Below are 22,269 nucleotides of genomic sequence, written 5' to 3' on the forward strand. Positions count from 1 at the left end.
GGGGAGGGGTAGGGGTGGGGGGAGAAGGGATGGTGACCCATCTCAGCGCTGATGCAGTGAGGCAGGGCCCCCGCCTCTGCTCTCCTGGTCCACCCCAGCTCACCCTCACCTCCTTTTGGGACCAGGCCAACCAGCGCAGACCGCTGGGCAAGGGGGAGCCGGCTCCTTTTGCAGCCTGGATCTCCTTGAAAGCACTCAGGTCCCCTGAGTGAGCCCCCTCCCATGGCAAGGACGGGACCATTATGACACCAAAGTCAGCAAGAAGACTTTCTGTCGAGGTTGTTGTTTATACAGGAGCATACACTGGGGCTTGGGCATCCCAGAAGAGGCACCAGACGACTCATCAGTGTGTGAGAAAATGCATGTGCGGGTTATTTCTACCTGTTCAATTGCTATTTTTGAGCACACTTTATAACGTACCCACTACTTTAGTGTGATGATCATGTCTATAACTTGGAAAACAAGTGACAACACGTATGGAGTTGAGTGCTCACACAGTTTTCACAGGCTGTGGGGCGTAGTCCAAAGGCAGAGACTAGTTTATCCTCAGAACCCAGCAGCAACGGGGGGCGGGGGGGGCACAGCGACGACTGTATCCATTTTACAGTTGATACCCGGATGCCTAGAGATACCTGGCATCCTTCCCAGGGTTACACAGCCCAGGCAGGGGTCTGGACAGGCCATGTGTCTGAGGACTCACCTCATCCTTGTCCACCACCTGGATGAAGAGGGGAAGGGCAAAGCCGACCTGGGCCAGCTCGGTGATGGCCACGCTGTACTCGGAACTGTTGAACTCTGGGGCGTTGTCGTTGATGTCGATAACCAGGATATTAAAGGTCGTGGTGACCGTAGCGTCGGACGGGGTGCGGTCATCGTTCAGCTCCGTGCCCTGCAGACAGAGGATAATCACTGGGGAGTGAAGGCGGCCGTAGTAACAGTGATAGCTATTGTTCACCAGTGACTATCTCAGGGTTAGGCACGGCACTTTTAACCTGAATTATCCCATCAAATCCTTGCCTTCACCCCAGGAGGAACATTCTATCATTAGTATTTTCATTCTATTGATAAGAAGATGGGGGCTCAGAAAGGGTAAGTAACTCATACAAGGATGCACAGCCAGAGTGGGTCTCCAAGCCAGTAGGTGGATGCTAGAGCTGCAGTAGATGGATGAGATGAGCTGGGGGGGACAAGACAGATTTAGGGGCTCATCAAGGGTCAGAGGGTGAGTCTGTATTCTGTGTGGCAGATGATGAAACGGAGGCCAAGAATCCTTGCGCCAGTGGGTCATAAAGACTTCCTTGAGCATCTGCTCTGGACCAAAAATCCGCTAGGCGCCGTGAGGGTCTGGTCAGATTCTGAACAGATGGGCTATTCAGGTATCTGGATGCCCAGTCTCCAAACCAGAGCTGTGGGCCCCAAAACACCCATTCCTGGTTGTGACCACAACTTCCTGAACCAGACTCGTGGGGAAAAGACACCAGAATACATACTTCTCGCTAGCCTCCTGGAGGGTTCGATGCTCAGCCATGCGTGGGGATCCACCCTCACATTTTGCAAACAGATGGCAACACTGGGCTCGAACCCTACAGTGAGCCAGCAGAGCTGGGACCAGGGAGGGCTCCCTCCAGTGGAGCTGACCACTGGCCCTGTGGGAGGGGAGCAGGGGTGGAGGGTGGTGGTGTCAGCACACCCCTCCCCATGGCGAGCCCACACCTGAACAGCAGGTGAGAGGAGGCGTCAGTGGGCGAGTGGGGGCTCATACATCCACTGTGCTGCAGGTCCTTTCAAGGTCAAGGTGAGCAACCGAGGGCCAGGCTGGTCTACCTTCCTTCCCGTGGCAGGGGAAGGGCCTCCTTCCCAGAACCCCTGGCCTCAGACCTTGGGCCTTCCCCCCTCGAATTGATGGCTGACGCCTGTGGCTCGGGCGGGATCCATGCCCCTAAATGGTTTCCAGGGAATGGCCCAGCAAGTCATTGATTTTAACTAAAACCGATCACGAGTGGCAGGTGACTGCGGTTCTGTCACATCTTCTGGGGTGGGAACCCCAGCAGCTTCCACTCCCTCTTGCTGCATGGATGTTTCTTGACCCAAGGAAGCGTGAGACTTAGACATGGGATGAAACTCCCCCCCACCCATGGGGCAATCTCCCGAATTCTAGGTGGCCACCACAGAGAACTAGGGTCCCTGGGACAGCAAGAGGGACCACGGGGTGAGCGCCTACTTTGTGTCTCTGCATTCCTAAGGGGGATGAGCCCCACCCTCTGTGGCTGTGGGAGATGCATTTGAGGGGCTTAGTAGCCCTACACTTGCTCACTGGTGGTCCCTTCCTGACAGGGGCTTGGGCGCGAGCCCTGAGGGGTCAGTGCAGGGTGCAGGAGTAGAAGTGACGAGACCTCAGACACTGCTGGAGGCTGGCAGTCGGTGGGGGTGGCCCTCTCCCACCCTCCGGGGCTCACCTTCACGGTCAGGATGAAGCCGTGGCTGTACAGGGGGTTCTCCCGGTCCAGCAGTCCGTTCAAGGTCAGTGCTCCGCTGATGTAGTCCAGGGCAAATATGCTATTGGTATTCCCTGAAAGAGGGACAAGCATTTGGGTGTGGCTGGGTGCAGGGCAGGTGGGCATGGGGCCACGCATTAGGGACTCATCAGTAACTTAAGCTGGATGCTGGCTTGAGAGTCGCAGAAAGAGCTCTGGAGTCCACAGGAGGCCACGGTCCCAGCAGCCAACAGATAGCACCGGGTCGCAGGAGGACAGGATGCCCTCTCCAATCTTCCGGTCTCTGACTGAGCCTGGGAGAAAATCTTGGTGTGGTGCTAGTATGTTTTCAGCACTTCTCTAGACTTGCCTATTTTCCTTTTAAACAAAGAGCAAGCAGTCTTCAGGCTCAGAGCCTTCCAAGGGGGAGGAATCCCGACAGAACGCAGTGACCTTGTTTGTTTCCCTGTGCTTATTTTGATGGTCACGTTCTATTCTATTCTAATTTTTTATTTATGGTAGTGATATTCTTTTCATGATAAATATAAGTTAAAAACATAATTCCAGCCGGGCTCGGTGGCTAAGCCTATAATCCCGCGCCCTTGGGAGGCTGAGGTGAGTGGATTGCCTGAGTCCGTGGGTCCGAGACCCGCCTGGGCAGCGAGACCTCATCTCTACAATAAATCAAAAAATCAGCTGGGCATGGTAGCGCATGCCTGTAATTCTGGCTACTCGGAAGGCTGAGGCGGAAGGATGGCCGGAGCCCAGCAGGTAGAGGCTGCGGTGGCCAGGAGCGGCCACTGCACTCCATTGTGGGTGGCAGAGTGAGACTCCAACTCAAAAAAAAAAAAAACAGAAAACAACATAATTCGATTTAAAAGAGAAGTACTTATGTTAAGTAATTGTTAAAATTCAAGACATGTATTTAAAGTACTGGCAAAAATCAAACAAAAATGACATCTGCCTCCATGAATGCCTCTGAACCCCAACTTTGATTTCTACACCCCCTCTACAAGAACCGGGTACCCTCGGTTTCCCCAAATCACTATGCTCATTCCTGCCTCCTCTTCTTTCAGGACCCAACTTCCTTTCTTATCCTCACCCTCCTGGCCTCCAGTGCCTCCTCCTCCAGGAAGGCCTCCTGGTTCCTCTAGCTGACCCGCTGCAGTCTCTGAAGCCATGGCCATTGTTCTGTAACTGACAGTTCTATGGTTGCTTCCTGTGTGTTAATTTGATCTTCCTGCCTGGCTGAAGACGGGGGCCTTCTGTGACTATCCCTCGAGGTGCCTGGCCAAGGCTGGGCACACGGTGGCAGGCATGTTCCCCACCTGAGTCAGGTCGGTGTGGGCCCCACCCTTGCCCTTAGGCCCTTCCCCAGGTTGTGAATTCACTTAGAAAAACCCAGTTCTACTCCGTCTTCTTCACTAGCCAGGCTGTTGGTTCTTTCACACACTCATTCTCATATCCAGCAAGCCCAGGGCAGGCTGCCCTATAACCGGGCCCTGGGCTTGGCACTGAGGACACGCAGAGGTCAGTCTGCCAGGAATTCTGACACTGAAGCATTTGCAAACTGGTCAGGGAGCCCTGGCACCCACCGGAATTCGCAGTTCTGAGTTTGCAGCAGGGAGAGGCTGTTCACAGATGAGGAAGTCAAAAAAGCAAAATTTCACGGAGGAGGTGGCATTAACTCTCTAGCCCACGTACTAGCTGTGTGACCTTGGATAAGCTATCTAATCCCTCTGTGCCTTGGTTTCGTCACCTGTAAAACAGGAATAATAATGGCGTCTACTTAACAGGGTTATGAGGATTAAATGAGTGTGAATAGATATACATATTGCACCTTGGAACAGTTTCTGGCACAAAATAAGTCCTCAGTAAGTGTGCTGTTATCATTTGAGTTGGATCCTGGGGAATGGGCAGGATTGGGGAAGAGGTGGATGGACCCAGATCCCCTGTTAGGAATTAATCCCCAAGCCTTCCACTCACACGGGTGACTGCCAAGCTTGCCCGTGGAAGCCACTGTACCTATCTGCTCCCTTTCCCTGGCTCTAAAGGGACCTGCACAGGGCAGAGGCTTGTATAATCTCTCTGACCCAGGGAAGAATCAAGGGAGACCGCCTCCTCTTCTGACTTAGACTCCGTGACAAGGGCTGTTCTCAGCAATCCATGCCTCTGCATGGATCCCTGCCTGTGCTGCTCAGTAAGGCAGCCCGCTTCTAGCCGGGAGTGGCAAGAGGCCACGCCCACCTGTCCCCAGCCCACTGTGGGGGAGCCTGGGCTGACTGCACAGCTCTTGGGCTCTCATGTCACTCTCAGACTATGGGCTTTGGGGTCTCTGACATGGGGCCAGCCCAGGAGGGAGTGTCACTCCAGCCTCTCCCTCGCCTGAGGCTTCCTTGAGAAACCTGGGTCCCCTCCTGCTGGCTTTTGTACAGCTGGGTTTGTGGGGTGGAGGGGGAGGGACAGGAGTGCAAGGTGTTCCGGGTGCAGGGTGATCAGTGCTGAGGGGGTTGAAGTGCAGACATTGCAGGGCCCCACAGGGGCTGGATCCTCTGCAGCCTAAAGGCTGAGCTGAAGGCTGCCCCGAGGCAAGACCTCAGAGCCCCTGGCTCCCGCCCCTCCCCTGCCAACTCACAGGCTTGGGCCCCCTTCCCCGGGCATCCTGTCTTTCCAGATTTTCATATAAATTTATTCTTTCCAATAAAGGAACCTATCAAATGTTTAACTAAATGTGATTCAATTTTTATCTCTGTGAGATTTTTCTTATAAATCATTCACAAACCAGAAGCCCCTTGCAAAATGATGTGCTTTAGTTTTTGGTTCGGAAAATAGGGTTATCAACCCTGGCACACTTGGATGTGTCTCCCCACTCAGCACTGATGCCCATTCACACCACCCACCCTGAGCCCAGCATCTGTCCCCAGCACATACAACACACCCTGTCCCGACCTAGGCACTTTCTCCAACACACCTGCAGGCAAATACCCTCCAAATGGTACATGTTCAAACAAACTCGGGACCTTCCCCCAACACACACACACACACACACACACACACACACACACACACACACACACACACACTTCTTTTTCACACATCTATCTGTGTAGAGTTCACCTTCCCACCTCCTGCCAAGCACAAATGACTAACTCCCGGGACCAACAGCCAGAAAGAGCTACACCTGGGAAGCTGACAAGGCCACCTGAGTGAGGACTGACTCAGTAAGATGCTCTTACTGTCACCATGGCAACAACAGCCCTCGCTGGGATGCTGCTGGGCTTGGGCAGGGGCAGATGAGCCCTGCGCTCTAAGCAGGAAAGGCCAAGGGCATGTCCCATCCAAAGATCCGCTGATTCTTTTTTCATGCATTCCTCCAGGCTCATACTGAGCATCTACTGTGTGCCAGGCTCTGGAGAATGAGTAGAGAGAGGCAGGCGAGTTCATGCCTTCAGTCTCAGGGGGATACTAGGATGACAAGCATGCAGGAAATGCACTATGGAAGGTGTAAGTACTTGCTGAGATGAGGCCCCGTAGGAAAGCCACATGGAATAGCAAGGTGGTTACAACGATGCCCTCTGGGGGCAGGCTGGGTGGGTTCAGATCATGCTTCTGCCACTTGCTAGCTGTGACCTTGAACAAGCTACTTACTCATGTGGGCCTCAGTTTCCTAGTCTGTAAAACGGGAATAATAATGGTACCCACCCCAGGGTGTTGCTTGGAGGATTAAATGAGCGAATACAGAGCCAGGCACATAGGATGCTCTCAACAAACATTGGCTGCCTGGACTTGACCAAAAGGACACCATGTGGTCCCCTCCACCACCATCTCCGCCACTCAAGGAGGCAGTCTGTGCTTACCATGGTTGCCCAGCTTGGACACTGAGCCAACCCCATACTCTTGCCTTGAGAGTCTCACCACAGGGGGTTCATTTACAAGTTGGCTGCCCTGAGGCCCACAGGGTCTCATACCCAGGACCCTGACCCCTGCTCCTTCCATCTTCAACCGGGGGGGGGGCACCACTCCCTTCTTTCCCCCTCCCACATCCTCCCTTCCCCAGGGGGTTGTGGGCTTGGCAGTCATTCTCGAGGTTCCTCTGCTCCTCTGGAAACTGATACCCCCATGTCAGCCTCGGGACTCCCAGACATTCTTTATCCAAGTCCCATGGGGGGCTGAGGGATGGGGAGAGGCTCATCAGGGATGCCTTTCACCTGTTCAGCCCCCCCCACCGTTGAGCAGAAGGGCAGCTGCTTCCCCTGGGCGGACAGGTGCTGTCCTGAGTCGTGGAGAGGTCTCCCTAGTGGGGGAGGGGGCCTTAGGGTGGAGGGGAGGGGGCTGCACCTTTAGTGCCCTAAGGATTCTGGGAACTGGGATTCCAAGCGATCACAAAAGAGAAATGCCAGTCACAACTGGTCCTGTGGTTCCCCTAGGGGCAGGAGCTCCAGGAATCAAGACCTTTTCGGATTTGCCAGAGGTCGTGAAGATATGAGTCATGTCTGCCAACGCATGAGAGGCTGCCGGGAGGAGGGGGTCACAACCTTTACTCCCCTACTTATTAAAGAACAGCAGCCACTACTTATCCAACACTTACGGTGTACCGGGCACTGGGCTAAGAGGCTGGTGCAATTACATCATTTCTTCTTTACAATCCCCCTACAGGAAGACATCCCATTTTTTTGTGTGAGGAAGCGGGCTCGGAGATGTTAACTTGCCCAAGATCACATGACCCGCAAGCAGCCCACCTGGACTTCTTTCTCTCCCTGCGAATGTTCACCTGACATGCATTTGTGCCCACTCTGTGCCCTGTCCTGTGGGACAAGGGCAATACGGTGAGGCAAACAAGAGCCCACCACCCTTCCCCGAGTGAGGTGTTGGTGAAGTTGCTTCTTCCTCAAGAGGGCGTGCTAGATAAAAAACACTACATGCCCTGGAATGTTCTAGATGAATTCCTCCACAACACCACCAGAACAACCTTGGGGCCTTATCTTCCAGGTACCTGGCAAGGTGGCCTACCGTGGGGACTAGAGGGAGAAGGCAGGGCTGGACACCGAGCTATCCGCACAGTGGTACCGGTGACCAAGTCTGGCACTGAGGAAAAGGTCCACAAAGAGGAAGACCCCACAGAGGCCACTGACTGGACCTTCAGGTGGCCCCAGGCTCAGACTTCAAGATAGTGAGGGAGGGTGGGGCAAGGAAGTGGGACCGTGAGTGCAGGTGCTGCTGCCCTGTCTGGTGTAAAAAAACAGGCGAGAGGCAGAGTGGCAGCTAGAGGGCGCAGCACAGTGGAGCGGAGGGGTCCCGCTGTCTTTCAGGTGGTCAAAGGCAGAGAGGGAGCAGTGGGAAGAGGCGTGGAGAGTGGGCCGCTCAGGGCGGTGGGTGGTCAGACTTGGGGAGGAGGAGGGGCAGCTCTCTCTTTGGGCCATGGGAGCTGGGGGCTCGTGGGTCACCCCCCCACCCCCTCTTTCCTCCAGGCTGGCAGCTTCCTCCTAGCACCCCTCCTGCCCTCTGCCAAATCTCATCATCCCACATCTTGTCCTCTTGTTATCTCTCCGGTAGCATCTTGACCCACAGCAGAGCCGGGTCTCAGCGAAAAGCAGTTTTGTGAGTGGCCGGTGGTGCGTGTGGGAACACAGGCTGATGACTTGCAATTGCTTTGTCTGCTCTGCTGGGCTAACAGTCTTTGCATCTCACCCGTACTCTCCTGCCCTCAGAGTGAAGGGAAAACCCAGGGCTCCCATCTAAGCCAAGTCCTGCCCTTTCTGAACACCCAGAGTTCTTCTGCAGGAAGTCACCTTCATCTGTCTTCCTCCTTTGGGCCTTGAGTGTGGGCTGCCCAGTTCTCACGTCCGCCTGGAGACCCAGCATGGCCTTGAGGATAAGAGCTAGGGGCTCATACTCCCATCTCTGGCAGTCTCCAGCACAGTGCTCATTACAGATGGGCTGGATGGCCTGAAGTCATTCTCAACCCTCTGCAGCAATCAGAAAGGGCCACCAGCACTTAAGAGGTGCGATATCCTGGGGCCCTAGTCCTGCTGGGCTGTGGGGGACAGAAAAGCAAAAGGCAATGGCTCCTCATCTTCCCAGCCTAAGTGTCATCCCACCAAATGACAGTCCCTGAATGGAGGTGGGAGGCCGGAGGGGTAACCTGTGGGGCCCTAGTCCCTCTTGTGGCCCCTAACTTGGTTACCTGACCTTGCCTGGGTCCAGAGCCCAGGACTTCCCCAGGGAAGTGAGCAAAGTTGAGATTTGCACTCCCTTTCCCCAGTGGCCTCTCTGCTAGCTGGGTCTGTGCCTGGTGTCTATTACAGCAACACCCAGGTGAAGAATGCCTAATGAGCATGAACTTGCAGGGCAGAGAAAAGCTCCGCCACTTATGGGCTGTGAGCCCTCCTGCAAAGCGCTAATTTCCTCCTGCAAACCACAAGTCCCTGTAAAGTGTGGCTAACAGCCCCCACCTCACCAGGCTCTGTGAGGATCAAGTATGTAAAAGCTGGCACATAGTAGGTGCACACTTTGGTTCCTGCCTGTTCCTTTCCTGTTTTCTGAATAGAAGAATCAGACCAGGTTAGTCCTCAACCAGAGTCGTGAGGGGCTCGCTCTACAATGACCAGTGTGTACTGAATTCTCACCTTATGCTGGCACTGTGCAAAGTGTTTTGCATGCTTGTCTGTTTCGGTCTTCACAAAACCCACTTTACAGATGAGGAAACCAAGGCACAGAGAGGTTAAACATAATCTGGACTAAGTCATCCAGGACATGAGGAAGAGAATAGGGGCTGAACTCAGCTCTCACGAAGCTAAAGGGCTCACGTCCCACCCAGAGGCCCCTGGACTTCCCAGTGTCCCCTGCATGGTGCAGCTCACTGAACTGCCAAGTGCGAGCAGCCTGAGCCCCGTGGATCCTCGAGCAGGCTGGCCGAGGGTCCATCCTGCGAGGTGGAGCCGTACATTCTGACTGTATAGAATCGCATCACCATACAATGAACATCGGGAGTCAGTATGAGATACGGGCTTTGGGCAAGACATCTTATGAATTAAAAATCGCCACTCAGCTGCCTGCTGACAAAGGGGCCCGCATCCGGGTGGCATCTGGACCGGGTTGCATTCAGCAGCCTTGAGATCGACATATGGCAACCAGTGGTGTGGGTTACGGGCTTTCAAGCAGGGGAGGGGACGGGCTGAGGGCTTGCTGCCCACCTAAGGACCTGGGGGAGCAAGCCTAGCCCCTCCCCAAAGCTTCCCCCAGGCAGCCTGGAACCCTCACCCTGCAGATCTTTGCTGAGTGCCTCAAATGTCTCTCCACAAAGGAGCCCTCCCCAGTCATAGTCCCACACTCTTCCGCCACTCTCTCTCTCTGTCATCCTTTTTTACTTCTTTCAAAGCATTTCTACTGTCTGAATGTCTTTGCATCTGTTTGTGCTTTCCTCACTGTCTGCCCCCACTCCCCACTGAAATGTAAGCCCCAGGAGGGCAGGGACTGGCTTCCCCAAATACTCGTCAGATGGCAGATTCATGGTAGGTGATCCGTACGTGCTTTCTGAATGAATGAATGAATGAATGAATGAATGAACAGGCTGCAGTGAGAATATCTGAGGGCCACTCTGAAGCTGGTGTGAAAGCCTACGGAGCAGAATGATATCAGGGTGACTCCCAAAGTCACACATCAAAAAGACACCATAGCCGCACCAAGGCCCACGAGGAGGAATCAGCCAATTAGCAATCCCAGTTGGGGCTGTGAAACCCTCTTGAGCAGCCATAGTGATACGTTTGTTGGAGCTGTGCCGTGGCAGTTAATTACAGTTATTACAGTCCAGTCGGGACAAGCTTTGAGTCCCTGAAGTAGGTGTGAATTGCAGCCGGCTAGTCATACAAGCATTTCACAGAACGACGGTTTTTATCAAGCTCACTTAAACCAACAAATGATTACCTCTCCTAATAAGACTACAAACTGGACTCTGATTAATTTGCTAATAACTGGCTCCAATGTATGAAACATTAACCCGAATAGCCAAGGGTAGTCAGATCTATTACGCTAGGATGGCTGAGGGTCGAGACTCGTTCCTCTCATCCACAGCAGGGCACAGTGCATGGCTCCCTGTAAAAGGGAACACCTCAGACAGGTGGCCCAGGCCCCTGAGAACGCGTCAGTGGGGTCCAATAAGACATCACCAGAGATGACGGCTGGAATCAGAATGTCTCCATTTCCCGAAAAACCTTTACTCTGCAATGGAGGAAGGGAATAATCATGGACGTGCCCACAAATGCAGCTGCCAGGATGTTCACTGCAGTGCTGTTTAATAAGGAAACCTGGAGATAACCTACATGTGCAGCAACCGGGGATTTGTTTAAAAAGCACACTATGAAATGCGGGCAACTGCTAAAAAGCTGCAGAAGAGAAGTCTGTAATTTGAAAAAACAGACACATTTAAAACATGTTAAAAACAGGAGTCACAAAATAGCACAGTTCGTGAGACACTTGTTGGTGGGGGCTTAAGAAATATACACGTAGACAAAAAGGAACGAAATGTTAACAAAATGCTAGCCAACATGACCTACGTGATAGAACTGGAACGGAGTTTCTTGTCCTCAGCACCGCTGACATTTGGGGTCAGGCAATTCCTTGTTGTGGGAGTTGTCCTGTGTATGGCAGGATATTTACCTGCATCCCTGGCCTCTGCCCACCAGATACCAGTAGTATTTTCCCCTGGATGTGACAACTGAAAAATCTCCAGATGTTGCCAAATGTCCCCCAGGGGAGGGAATAGTGGGGGGCAAATTTGCCCCTGGCCATTACTCCAGAGTCACTTCAATGTTTCCCTTTGGCCTCATTTGAATTACATTTGGGCTAGGATTGGTGGTTCATGTCTGTAATTCCAGCATTTTGGGAGGCAGAGGTGAAAGAACTGCCTGAGCTCAGGGGTTTGAGACTAGCCTGGGCAACTTGGCGAGACCTCGTCTCTGCAATAAACCAAAAGATGAGCTGGGTGTGGTGCCATGCACCTGTAGTTCCAGCTACTTGGAAGATTGAAGCACAAGGATCACCTGAGCCCAGCAGGTCTACGGTGGCCATAAGCATGCCACTGCCCTCCAGGCTGAGCAACAGAGTGAGATCCCAAATTTAAAAAAAATTACATTTGCTTAAAATTTTTAAGGTCAATGCAAGGTCCTTTAAAAAGTTCAATGCAAGTTCCTTTGAAAAATAATCCCTAAAGTACTGCAACTAGATAGTGGCAGGGACCACATCACGTTGTGAATGTAATTAAAGTCACTGAATTGTACACTTAAAATGGTAAATTTTGTGTTTCAAGTCGGTGCTAGATGCAGGCTGATTCATAAACAGATTCATTTTCATGAGCAATTTCTCCTCGACCTGTTCCACCTCGACTGGCATCAAGTCCCTGGATTTACTCTCCCTGAGGGTAGGGATTTTTCCTGCCTTGGTCTTTGCTCCTGGCCATTACTCCAGAGTGAAGGAAGGACTTTGCTCAGAGAGGAGTCCAGCCCAGATGAGGAAACGGGACTTGTGCCCGAAAGGCCACTCCCTGGGACCTGGAAGATTCCACAGGAGGGCTGGGGGAGGAGGAACCTCCTCTGGGCCTTGGAGGTGGGCTGGGGCAGTCCCCGAGAGGTGGGGACGCGTGTGTTTCTGCATATTTCCTCACACGACCACCTCCTGAATCATCAAATGCCCTGTGAGGCCTGCACTGCTGCCCATAATCAGATGTGGAAACTGAGGCTCAGTCAGGGACTCATGGTTACTCAGTGGCCACGCTGGGATTAGAACCTCGGTCTCTTGGGTCTCAGACAGCCCTCAGGGCTGCCGTGGGTCTCTCCCCTGGGAGACTGGGGCTTCTTCGGGCCAGGGCCAGGGCCAGAGCCTGGCCAGGAGGTGAGCAAGGTGAGGAGGAGATCAGAGGGCTGTGGACGCCTCTGGCCCCCACCTGCCCCTGTACCTGACACTGGGTGACCTCCAGGGCGTGGGGCAGCTGGGCCCAAATGCCTATGTCTCCCTTCAGCTGGGTCTCTCTGGATCAAGTGGGAGTCGAGGTGTACCAGGTGTCCCCTCGCCTTGCTCCCAGAGGGCTGTCTGCTCCATCTGCTGCCGGCCCAGTCCACATAACTCACCGAGGCTTGGCACTCAAGAGAGGTCAGGGCTCAGGGAGATTTATGGCCCGATAAAGTCATCTCAGTCCTCGCATAAGCAGCGCTTGATATTTGATGATCTGAAAGGCCTTGTCCCGGAGAGGGAGGGGAAGGAGGAAGGAGACACTTAAGAAAGCAAAGAGGATGGTGATCAGGTGCCCAAGGAGGAGAAGGCGTCCCCTGGCACCTTGGCACTGATCCAGCAATGGGACCTGGGAAAGACAGGCCCAGGGACAGGGCTTCTCGGGGAGTGGGGGTGCCAGAAGCCACCTGTCTGCCCCTGGGCCTCTCTGTGCCAGGCATGGGGTAGAGGGGAGTGGGTGATACCCCAGGGAGTTTATCATCTAATGGGGGAAACTGGTCACCCAGGGGAAAGACAAAGCACATGCTTGAAGAAGCCGGCTGAAAAACGCATACAGGACTGGGTGCGGACCTAGGATCTGGGCTTCAGCTTGTGGGCGCTCTGACCCTCAATTTCCTCTTCAGACGTGAGAATGCCTGCCCTACTCACAGGGCTGTTTGCAGGTTCCATGAGATAAGGGATCTGAAAATGCCTTACAAATTGTGAAGTGCTGAGCCGACATCGGGTATGTGTCATGGCAAGCCAGGGGCCTGGGGCAGGTGGAGCTGTGCAGTGCTTGGAACTGGAGATATTAGACAGAAAAGACTGGTCAAGTGGGGTACAGGGCAGGGGCAATCCCAGTCAAGGGTACACACCAAGGTAAGTCTTGGGGCAAGGAGCCTGGGAGCCCCTGAACCTTCCCTTCAGATCCCTCTCCAGGGTCCAGCCTCTCGCTCACAATGTCATTTGTTCAGGCCATTGTGCTGCCATCACCATGACCCTGTGGAAGAAGCTTTGGCTTTGGAAAGCACTGGGTTTGAATCTTAGCTCCACTACTTCTAGCTACACTGCTTTGGGCAAGTGACTTCCCCTCTGAGCCTCAGTTTCCTCACCTTCCAAGCAAGGATAATAACAGAGTTGGCCTCTTGGGGTTGCCTGGAGGACGGTGGCCCTCCCCAGCTCGCTGAGCACCCCTCATCTTCCCTGCCACTTTTTCTCCATGAATACTGATCCTGAAGTCCCCCACCCCCCCACCTAGCCGAGTGCTGCAAGTTCTGGAGTGAATGACTTTCAGATCTGTGGAAGGAGAGCCCATCACACACACCTTGAGCTGGGTAATTTATGAATCAAATTGTGCTCCGTCAGGGCTCCATGGCCCAGAAATAGATGTGGTCGGACGAGGTTCAGGGAGCCAGGCTCAGACATAGTTATCTTCATAGAAACTGGCCACCAGCTGGCAGGACCGGTCTGACTGACCTTGAGGGGGCTCCCTGGGGGCTGCAGAATCCCCCCTCAGCCTGGCCCCTGCTCTGAAGCCTGAAAAGGGGACAGAGATCTATCTGCCTGGGGCTCAGAGGACAGCTGTGACCCTGGGCGAGTGGCCTAACTTCTCTGGGCCTCAGGGTTCTCTCCTGTTTAAAAAGGAGGGGGCATTTCAATGGCAGTGATTTTGCAAATGTCCTTGTTTTAGGAGCAGATTCTTTTATCAGACAAAATCTCACACACAACTCCAGCATATAAAATAGCCAAAAGTAGAGCTAGTTGCCCTGACTAGGTGAGGGGCTGAGCCTGGCTTATACTGAAACCCCCTTGCCTCCTGAGGGGGCCCTGAGGGATGAGGTTGGGAGCCCAGGGAGGGCTTCAGGGAACTTGGGGGTCCTTGGGACTTTTTGGTTTTAAGATGCCATGGTAGATCTGATCGTTTTGAAAGGACCAGGGTTCAAATCTCAGCAGCATTTCTCACCAGCTGTGTGACTGTGGGCAAGATATCTTCCCTCTCTGGGCTTTAGTTTCTTTTACCATAAAAGGAGAAGAATAATTCTTTTTTTTTTTTTTTTTTGAGTTGGAGTCTCACTCTGTCGCCCACACTGGAGTGCAGTGGCCGCTCCCGGCCACCACAGCCTCGACCTGCTGGACTCCGGCGATCCTTCCACCTTCCAAGTAGCTGGAATTACAGGCATGCGCAACCACGCCCGGCTGATTTTTTGATTTATTGTAGTGATGAAGTCTTGCCGCCCAGGTGGGTCTCGAACCCGCGGGCTCAGGCAATCCACTCACCTCAGCCTCCCAAAGGCGCGGGATTACAGGATGAGCCACCGAGCCCGGCGAGAAGAATAATTCTTACCTCACAGAGCTGATGTGAGGATTAAGGAAGGTAACGTGTCTATTTAGTTAAACATGGTGTCCGGCACACAATAAGTGCTCGATAAATCTTAGCTGTTATAATTATTTCAGAGAAGGAAGAAAACTTAGGACTCGATGCCTCATCCGCTGTTTAATCCTCATGGCGACCCCACTGATTTGTAAACTGAGGAGAGAGGCAAAATAATTTGTCCCAAGTCAGAAGGCTTGTGAGTGGTTGCGCTGAGATTTGAACCCATGGCCTTTAAGGCCAAAGCCTGTGTTCTTTCTCCTACAGTATTCCTTCTAGAAATACTGCTTCTAGAAGGCGTCTCCAGGAAGGCCACAGATTGTACAGGCCCAGTTTCCTGATGTTGGCAGGTCTTCCGGCATTCGGTCAGTGATTCAGAGTATAACATCAAAGCGGATGTTTCTGGTCAGGAAATGACCGAGGGGAAAAACTACAGACTTAGTTAAGCACAAACCGACCAAGCAATGTGGAAAATATAAAAAAATTGTGTGCCCTACTGAAAATGAGTCAGAAACAAGATATTCACAAGAAAAGATGCAAACTTGCCGTATGGAGCAGGAACCCCCCATCTGAAAAAAGAAATGCCAGGGTCTCCCTAGGAAATCTGTTGCCATGGGGTCAGTAAGGCCAGTTTTTGAAAAGTTCTATAGTCAAATAAACCTCGGAAATGCTGAACAGATATCTTTATTGTAGGACTTGTCAGAGCCTTTAATGGGCTAATGGGCATTGTGACTTGCCAGGATAAGGACATTGTGATGCAATGTCTCTCCAACTTATCTGGCCACAGAAGCCTTTTTTGCAAAGGCTATCTCTCCAGAAGCTGCTGATCTGGGCAGCCCACTGAAGAAACTGAAGGTATAAAAGGGGCTGTTCCCAGTTTCTCCCTAGTGGGGTCTCTGAGCATATCAAGTGTCAGAGATGGATATGAAAGGGTGCTTAGAGCCCATCAGGTTCAAGCTTTTCCTTCACCCTCTGGAGAACTAAGGATCAGAGATGAGGAGTAACTTGGTCAACAACACACAGCAAGTTAGAGGCAGAGCTGACACCAGATAAGTTGACCTCAAGTCTGGCTGAAATCTGATTGCCTAACTAGGGCACAGGTCAGATATGGGTCTGAGACCAGCTTTGGGAACCACACTTAAAATCTCTTTACTATGGAAAATTTCAAACATACACAAATGTTGACACAAGAATACAATAAAGTGCTATGTACCCATTACTCTGATTCAATAATCATCAGCATTGTGCCAATCTTATTTATTTATTTTTATTTATTTATTTTTTGAGTCGGAGTCTCACTCTGTCGCCCAGACTGGAGTGCAGTGGCCGCTCCTGGTCACTGCAGCCTCGACCTGCTGGGCTCCAGCGATCCTTCCACCTCAGCCTTCCAAGTAGCTGGAATTACAGGTGCGCACTGCCACACCTGGCTAATTTTTAAAATTTATTTATTGTAGAGATGAGGTCTCACCAAGTAGCCCAGGCGGGTCTCAAACCCGAGGGCTCAGGCAATCCACTCACCTCAGCCTCCCAAGGCGCGGCTCAATCTTATTTATTTTAAAATCATCCCCCAGCTGTCAACTTTTCATGCAAATTCCAATTCATCTTTTTGCTTTTTTCTTTTAAGAGCTAGAGTCTCACTATGTTGTCCAGGCTGGACTTGAAGACGGGCTCAAGTGATTCTCCCACCTCAGCCTCCCCAATAGCTAGAACTACAGATAAGTGCTACCACGCCTGGCCTTTAAATACTATATGCATCTCTCACAAGTTTACAAATGCAACCAAACATGCCATTATCATGCTAAACAGAATGAATGATTCCTTAGTGTCACCTAAGACACAGTCTGTACTCAAGTCAGGGAGCTCATTTTTTGAAGCCAACATCGGGATCAGAAATTTTCACCTTTTTCACTTAATCCTCACAGACCAGGCCTCTGAGATCACAGAAATAAAAGAAATGGTGTCTTCAAGAATATCTGCAATGTTTCATTTCTTAAACAAGAATAAAAAAAAGAAGAGCAAAAAGGATTGAAAGCAAATATGGCAAAATGTCAACAAATGTTGCCAGAGTGGTTGACACATGGGAGTGTGCTCAATCGGTTTCTGCACTTTCTAGATAGTAATGTCTCACATTTGCCAGTGAACTTGACCCTGCTTCTCTGATGAAGGTTAGGGGTCCCGGCTGGGGTGTGGCATTCTGTCCCGGCGTTTGGTCATTTTGTCCCGGCAGCCTGGCCTCCAGAATGCCCCCATCCCCCTGCTGGAGCCTCAGCCCCAGATGTCACATCATGCCCCTGGCCCAATGCCTACATCGAGCAGGTGTCCAGAGGATAGTTAATTAGGAAGTCTGGCAGGCAGGTAGGGCTGTCCCAAGACACTCCTGTCCCCTGCCTTGTGCAAGCAGGACCTTTTTCTGAGCAAGCAAGAAACAGGAGAAAGAGACAATCCTTGCCTTTCGACCAGGGAGGAGGCTCAGCTACTCACATCCTTCCAAAGCCTCTGTCAACTTTTTTGAAAAGTGAAGTCATAGGACCAAGTTCAGGGTCTTTCCCACTGGGCCACTTCTGGGAAGTGTGGCCTGGTGGCCTTCTCAATAAAGGGGCTCCTGGTCCTGTCTCCTTTACCATCGGTGGTCTGGGCTGCAGACCCCTAGTCTCGCGGCAGGAGGGCAGGCTCTGTGGAGAGTGCCCCAGCATAGTGGATGCCCTAAAGCGCCCCCACTGCAAGCTCTGAGAATAGACACTCCTGGAGGGGAGGAGCGGCAAAGCTCCTGCTGGAGACACACGGCATCTTTGGGGGTATTTTGCAAGCCCTTGGCTCTCAGCACCCAGAAGAAAAAGGCAATGAGCTCTGTGATTGTGGAGAGAGCTCCTGGCCTCCCCAGCACTGAGCAGAGCCTCAGAGCCAGTCACTCCCTTCAGCCTTGGCCAGAACAGAGATGGCTGCTATCTTCAGCCCTCTCTGGCAAACCTCTGTACATGGGCAACCCCCAGCATTGAGTCCCCAGCAGTGTCAGCTGAGGCAGCCCTGGCCTGCAGGCCCAGTCGGAAGATGGCTTACAGCCTTCATTACCGAGAGCTGGGTGTGAGCCTCGGAAGGAGACAGCTCCATCATGCTCGGTCCCCATCAACCAGGCGTTGCCAAGTTGGCAAGGGTGGGGCTGGTGCCTGCCTGTATGTTGTCATGCCAACTCCTGCTGTGACCAGGCCCACCCCTCCCTTCCGGGGTGCCCCCAGCTTGGGCTCAACCTGCTCTTTGAGGGTGGGGCGGGGCAGGTGTGAGGATGCAGTGGGTGTGTCCAGAGAAGCTCTGAGGGCGACAGGTTTGCCTGTCTAGTTCATGGTCTTGTCCTCAGTGGTGGGTCCAGGAGAGGGGCTTGTTCAGTATGTATCAAGTCAAACCCCTTATTACAAAGGGGGACAATGAGGTCCCCCAAGCTGCCCTCAGTCAGTCAGAGACAGGACCAATAGACCAGAAGCCACTACCCGAACCCCCGGGGGCCATGCCTGTCCTTCCTTACTGGAAGTGGGTAGGCAGCCAGGCCCTGCCAGCCCACACCCCTCCTCCACAGAAGAAGCCTCCCCGAGAAGCTTGAAAGAGCTCCTGCATGTGTGACGGCCATTGATAGCTTCCTGTACCTGCAGCTTCAGGGCGGAGGTGGGGAGAAGGGAGCGGGGAGCGGCAGTCATAGGGGAGCGGCAGTCATAGGGATGGGGGCGGCCAGGGCACAGCAGCTGAAAGACCTGGAAAACAGGCCCCTCCGGTGCTACTCTGGGCCTCTCTTTTCTCATCTGGAGCTTGGGATGGCGGATGATATCTAGGTCCCTGTGGCCTAGGACAGGTGAGCCCCATGAGACAGCCCCGTGCTGGGAGAAAGATGGGAACCAGCAATGAGAAAGGAGGCCATGGCCTGCTCCACGCCTCCCTCCCGGCCCCAGGAGCACCTCATCTCTCCCAGGTCGGGCGATCAATCTCCTTCCACCTGGAGAACTCCCCTAAATGAAATTCCTGCTGGCGTGGGGCCTATGATATAACAAGTCACTCGCTTTGCCTGGGAAATGAAGGATGATGATGCAGAGCTCCCAGGACAGAGGCGACCTCCATAAATCTGCCTGAGTGTGCCTGGATTACTTTGTGGGATTAATTATCTGTCCTTCAAACAAAGACCTGACCTCAGCGGCCCCATTCCCCAACCCGGGAGGGAGGGAGGGAGTGTCGGGGGCAGGGGGCAGGCCCAGGCGAGCAGGGCAGACAGCACTGGAAGTGCCAGTTCTTCACTTCCCTCTTCCCTAAGACCCTGTGTGCTCCCTCCCTCCCCCACAGCAAGTCCTCCTGGCTTCCAGCGTTCCTGCAACCAGGCCCTTTGTGGACGATCCAACAAGCTCGTGACCCCTTCCCATTTGCTTCTCAGTCAACACAGGGAAACCCTAACCTCATTGCTTCTCCTGGGTACCCTCCTGCTGCCCCGACTTGAGGGCCAGGGGTCCTGGTATGGATGGAGAGGCCTGTGTGCAGAGAACAGAATACAGACTGGACCAGGAGCCAGACTAGCGTATAACTTGGAATTCCCAAGCCTCAGTTTACTCATCCGGGGTCTGCACATGACAGGGATGCCATGACAATCCACTGAGGCTGGGTGGTCCCATGGAAAGCACTTGGGCTCCGGACTCATGTAGACCTGGGTTTGAATCCAGGCTCTGCCACTCTTTGGGCTAGCATGACCCTACTAACGTGTTACGTAACCTTTCTGAGACTATTTCCTCATCTGTGAAATGGAGATACCAGTCATGGTTGTTGTAAGCATAAGACACAACCTCCATAGCAGGCCTTGCATGGCATGGCATGTGGGATTGCGGTGACGTCCTAGTTCTAGCCAGGGGGCTTTCTGTCTTCTGTTCTCCCTGCAGACCAGTCCCTCCCTCTGCCGAGCCCAGATCATGTGAGAACCTCCCTCTGCCCTGAGTGGAGCCAGGCAGAAGGCACCATCCTCAGTGCCAGGGAACGTCAGTGCTAATCAGAGGGGCTGCCCAGAACCAAGTCCCAATTAGTGGCTCTGAGTCACACGGGCTGGGGAAGAAAGCTGGCTCATATAGACTTCAGCCTCCCTGGAGAACTAGGGGAACAGAAGTTTTCACAGTAGGAATGTGGGAGTTACATGGTCACCTCTGGGCTCATTGTAAGCTGGGCTTTGACGGGAAGGTCCTGGATGTGGGTGTGGGCGGCTTGGTGCCCACTGCTGGCCATGTCACACAGGATCTGGGCAGTCCCAGGCAGGCCATGGGCCTCTGGGCTCTCATGGGTAACACAGGGAGACAATCCCTCCCACAGAATGTTGTCTTGAGGACTTAGGGGAAGACCCCCAGCTGGTGTTCAGGCCCACATGCAGAGATGTCCCTCAGGAAGGGACGGTTCCTTTCTGGGCTGTGAGGATGGTGTATCTGGGACGAGTGCAGGGCTGCAGGGTTCAACGGCTCATGTCCCTGGGGCCTACGGACTCGTGGATTCAGTGGTCACCATGAAGGGAAGGAAGAGAATGAGGTGAAGGAGACACAGGCTTGTGAACCCCCAAGCCAACCAGGCGGCCATGCTAGAGAGGATGCTGCCCTGGGCAGGGGCAGGGGATGGCAGGTCAGAGATAAAATGGAAGGCAAGCTGGGGGTGAGTATGAAGTTCCCATTATAAATGGAACGGGGAGACCAACCTGCTTTTGTCAGTGAAGTGAAGCAGATCATGCAAGCTGGGTGGTCAGGGAAGGCTTCCTGGAGGAGGTGGGTGTGAAGATACATTTTAGAGGAGAGGAGGGATGTAGAGAAAAAGGGGAACCGGCAGACTAATTAGGTAAATAGGTTCCTCCCTTTTCCCAAGTCGTCTCCTTTCATGAGTGTGCAGTGACAAGCAGTCACATCCCCTAGGTGATGTCGATGAACTTGTGATCATAGTAATTTAGCGAGCACTTACTGTATACCAGACATACGCTATGCACTGCTTATGGAGGCAGGTATTTTTACCTCCATTTATAGAAGTGATTTGTGGAGGTCCCACAGGCAATGGAACTCAGAGCCAGGATTTGAACTTGGACCCGTCTGATCCAAAGCCCTCTGCTGAGATCTCAGTATACGAATGCCAGAGCCCTTTCTCAGGGGACATCCAGTCAGTCATTTGTCCTGTGGGTGATAAACCCCGTCTATCAGGTCAGGTCCAGGCAGGGGAAGGGTCCACACTTCCCAACTCTTACAGTGTGTGTGGTCAGAAGCTGAGGTGGGAGTTCTGAGCCTGGGAGAAGCAAGATGAAAAGCACCAGGGGTTTCCTGGGCATGGAGTGGGCAGGGGCCGGTGCAGGATGTAGGCAGAGGGGAGTTTGCTTTTTCAAATATGTTCGCTGTTCCTTCCTGCTTCCACATCACTGGACTTCAGATTTGATCTCCAAAATTGGAGCCCAAACTGCCTGGGTCCAAAACCTGGCCCTGACATTCACAAGCTGAGTGGCCCTGGGCAAGTTACCTAACCTCTCTGAGCTGGTTTCCTCATCAGGACGCATCAAGAAGTCAATGAATTGACACCCGTGAGCGCTTAAAGTGGTGCCTAGCGTGTGGCGATGACCTAGTAACTATTAGGAAATGTCACGACAGATGGGTTTCTTTTTATTTTTGAGTCAGAGTCTTATTCTGTCGCCTAGGCTGGAGTGCCGTGGCATGCTCATGGCCACCCCAGCGCTGACCTGCTGGGCTCCGGCAAACCTTCCGCCTCAGCCTTCCAAGTAGCTGGAACTACAGGCGTGCGCTACCACAGTCAGCTAGTTTTTTTAGATTGCAGAGACGAGGTCTCATTGAGTTGCCCAGCTGGTCTCGAACCCCTGACCTCAGGCAATCCTTTCACCTCAGCCTCCCAAAGTGCTGGGATTACAGATTTGAGCCACTGCACCGACAGCTGGGTTTCCTTGTCATCCCACCCCATCCCTCTTCTCCAATGCAAGTACCAGTTCCCACGCTTTGCGCCATGTCCCTGAATACGCACAAATTCTTGGTAAACATCTACTGCCTCTATTGCTTGCTTCTTCTGAGGTTACAGCAATGGAATTATGTTAGCCCTCTCTTCTCTTTCATAAATGCTCAATGCCAGGTTTTAAATATTGATCTATTTTGCTGCATGCACATCTATTAAGTCGAATCATATGGAATTGCTCTCATCAACCATTCTGATCTACAAAAATGGTGACTTTATGTGATTCAACCTAACAGCATGTGGCTTCTAACGGATGCAGGGTGCTCTTGAGTGCAGGGTCGGCACACTTTCTCCATTAAGGGCCACCATCAATATTTTAGTTTGCAGGCCAAGAGGCCAAATAGTGGGTATTATGTTGACACTTCTTTAAGAAGAAAGAAAAGAAATTTTCACAAAAACTTTTGACAAATTCAAAATAGGATAATCGTTGAACACAATTTTTTA

The 22,269-nt window shown here is 52.7% G+C and overlaps 1 protein-coding gene across 2 annotated transcripts in view; it reads right to left on the reverse strand.

Annotated features, from left to right (window-relative positions):
- Positions 1-22,269, reverse strand: part of CDH23 (cadherin related 23) — a 379,551-nt gene that overhangs the window by 198,658 nt on the left and 158,624 nt on the right. For both annotated transcript variants that reach the window (XM_008054754.2, XM_008054753.2), the window contains exons 9-10: positions 2,457-2,569; positions 701-889 (exon numbers count right to left, since the gene is read on the reverse strand). In XM_008054754.2, coding sequence (XP_008052945.1) covers positions 701-889; positions 2,457-2,569 — 302 coding nt within the window. The remainder of the gene's footprint in view (positions 1-700; positions 890-2,456; positions 2,570-22,269) is intronic.

This window comes from Carlito syrichta, unplaced genomic scaffold (assembly GCF_000164805.1).
Source record: "Carlito syrichta isolate Samal-C Ts95f unplaced genomic scaffold, Tarsius_syrichta-2.0.1 Scaffold301031, whole genome shotgun sequence".
NCBI classification, from domain to species: Eukaryota; Metazoa; Chordata; class Mammalia; order Primates; family Tarsiidae; genus Carlito; species Carlito syrichta.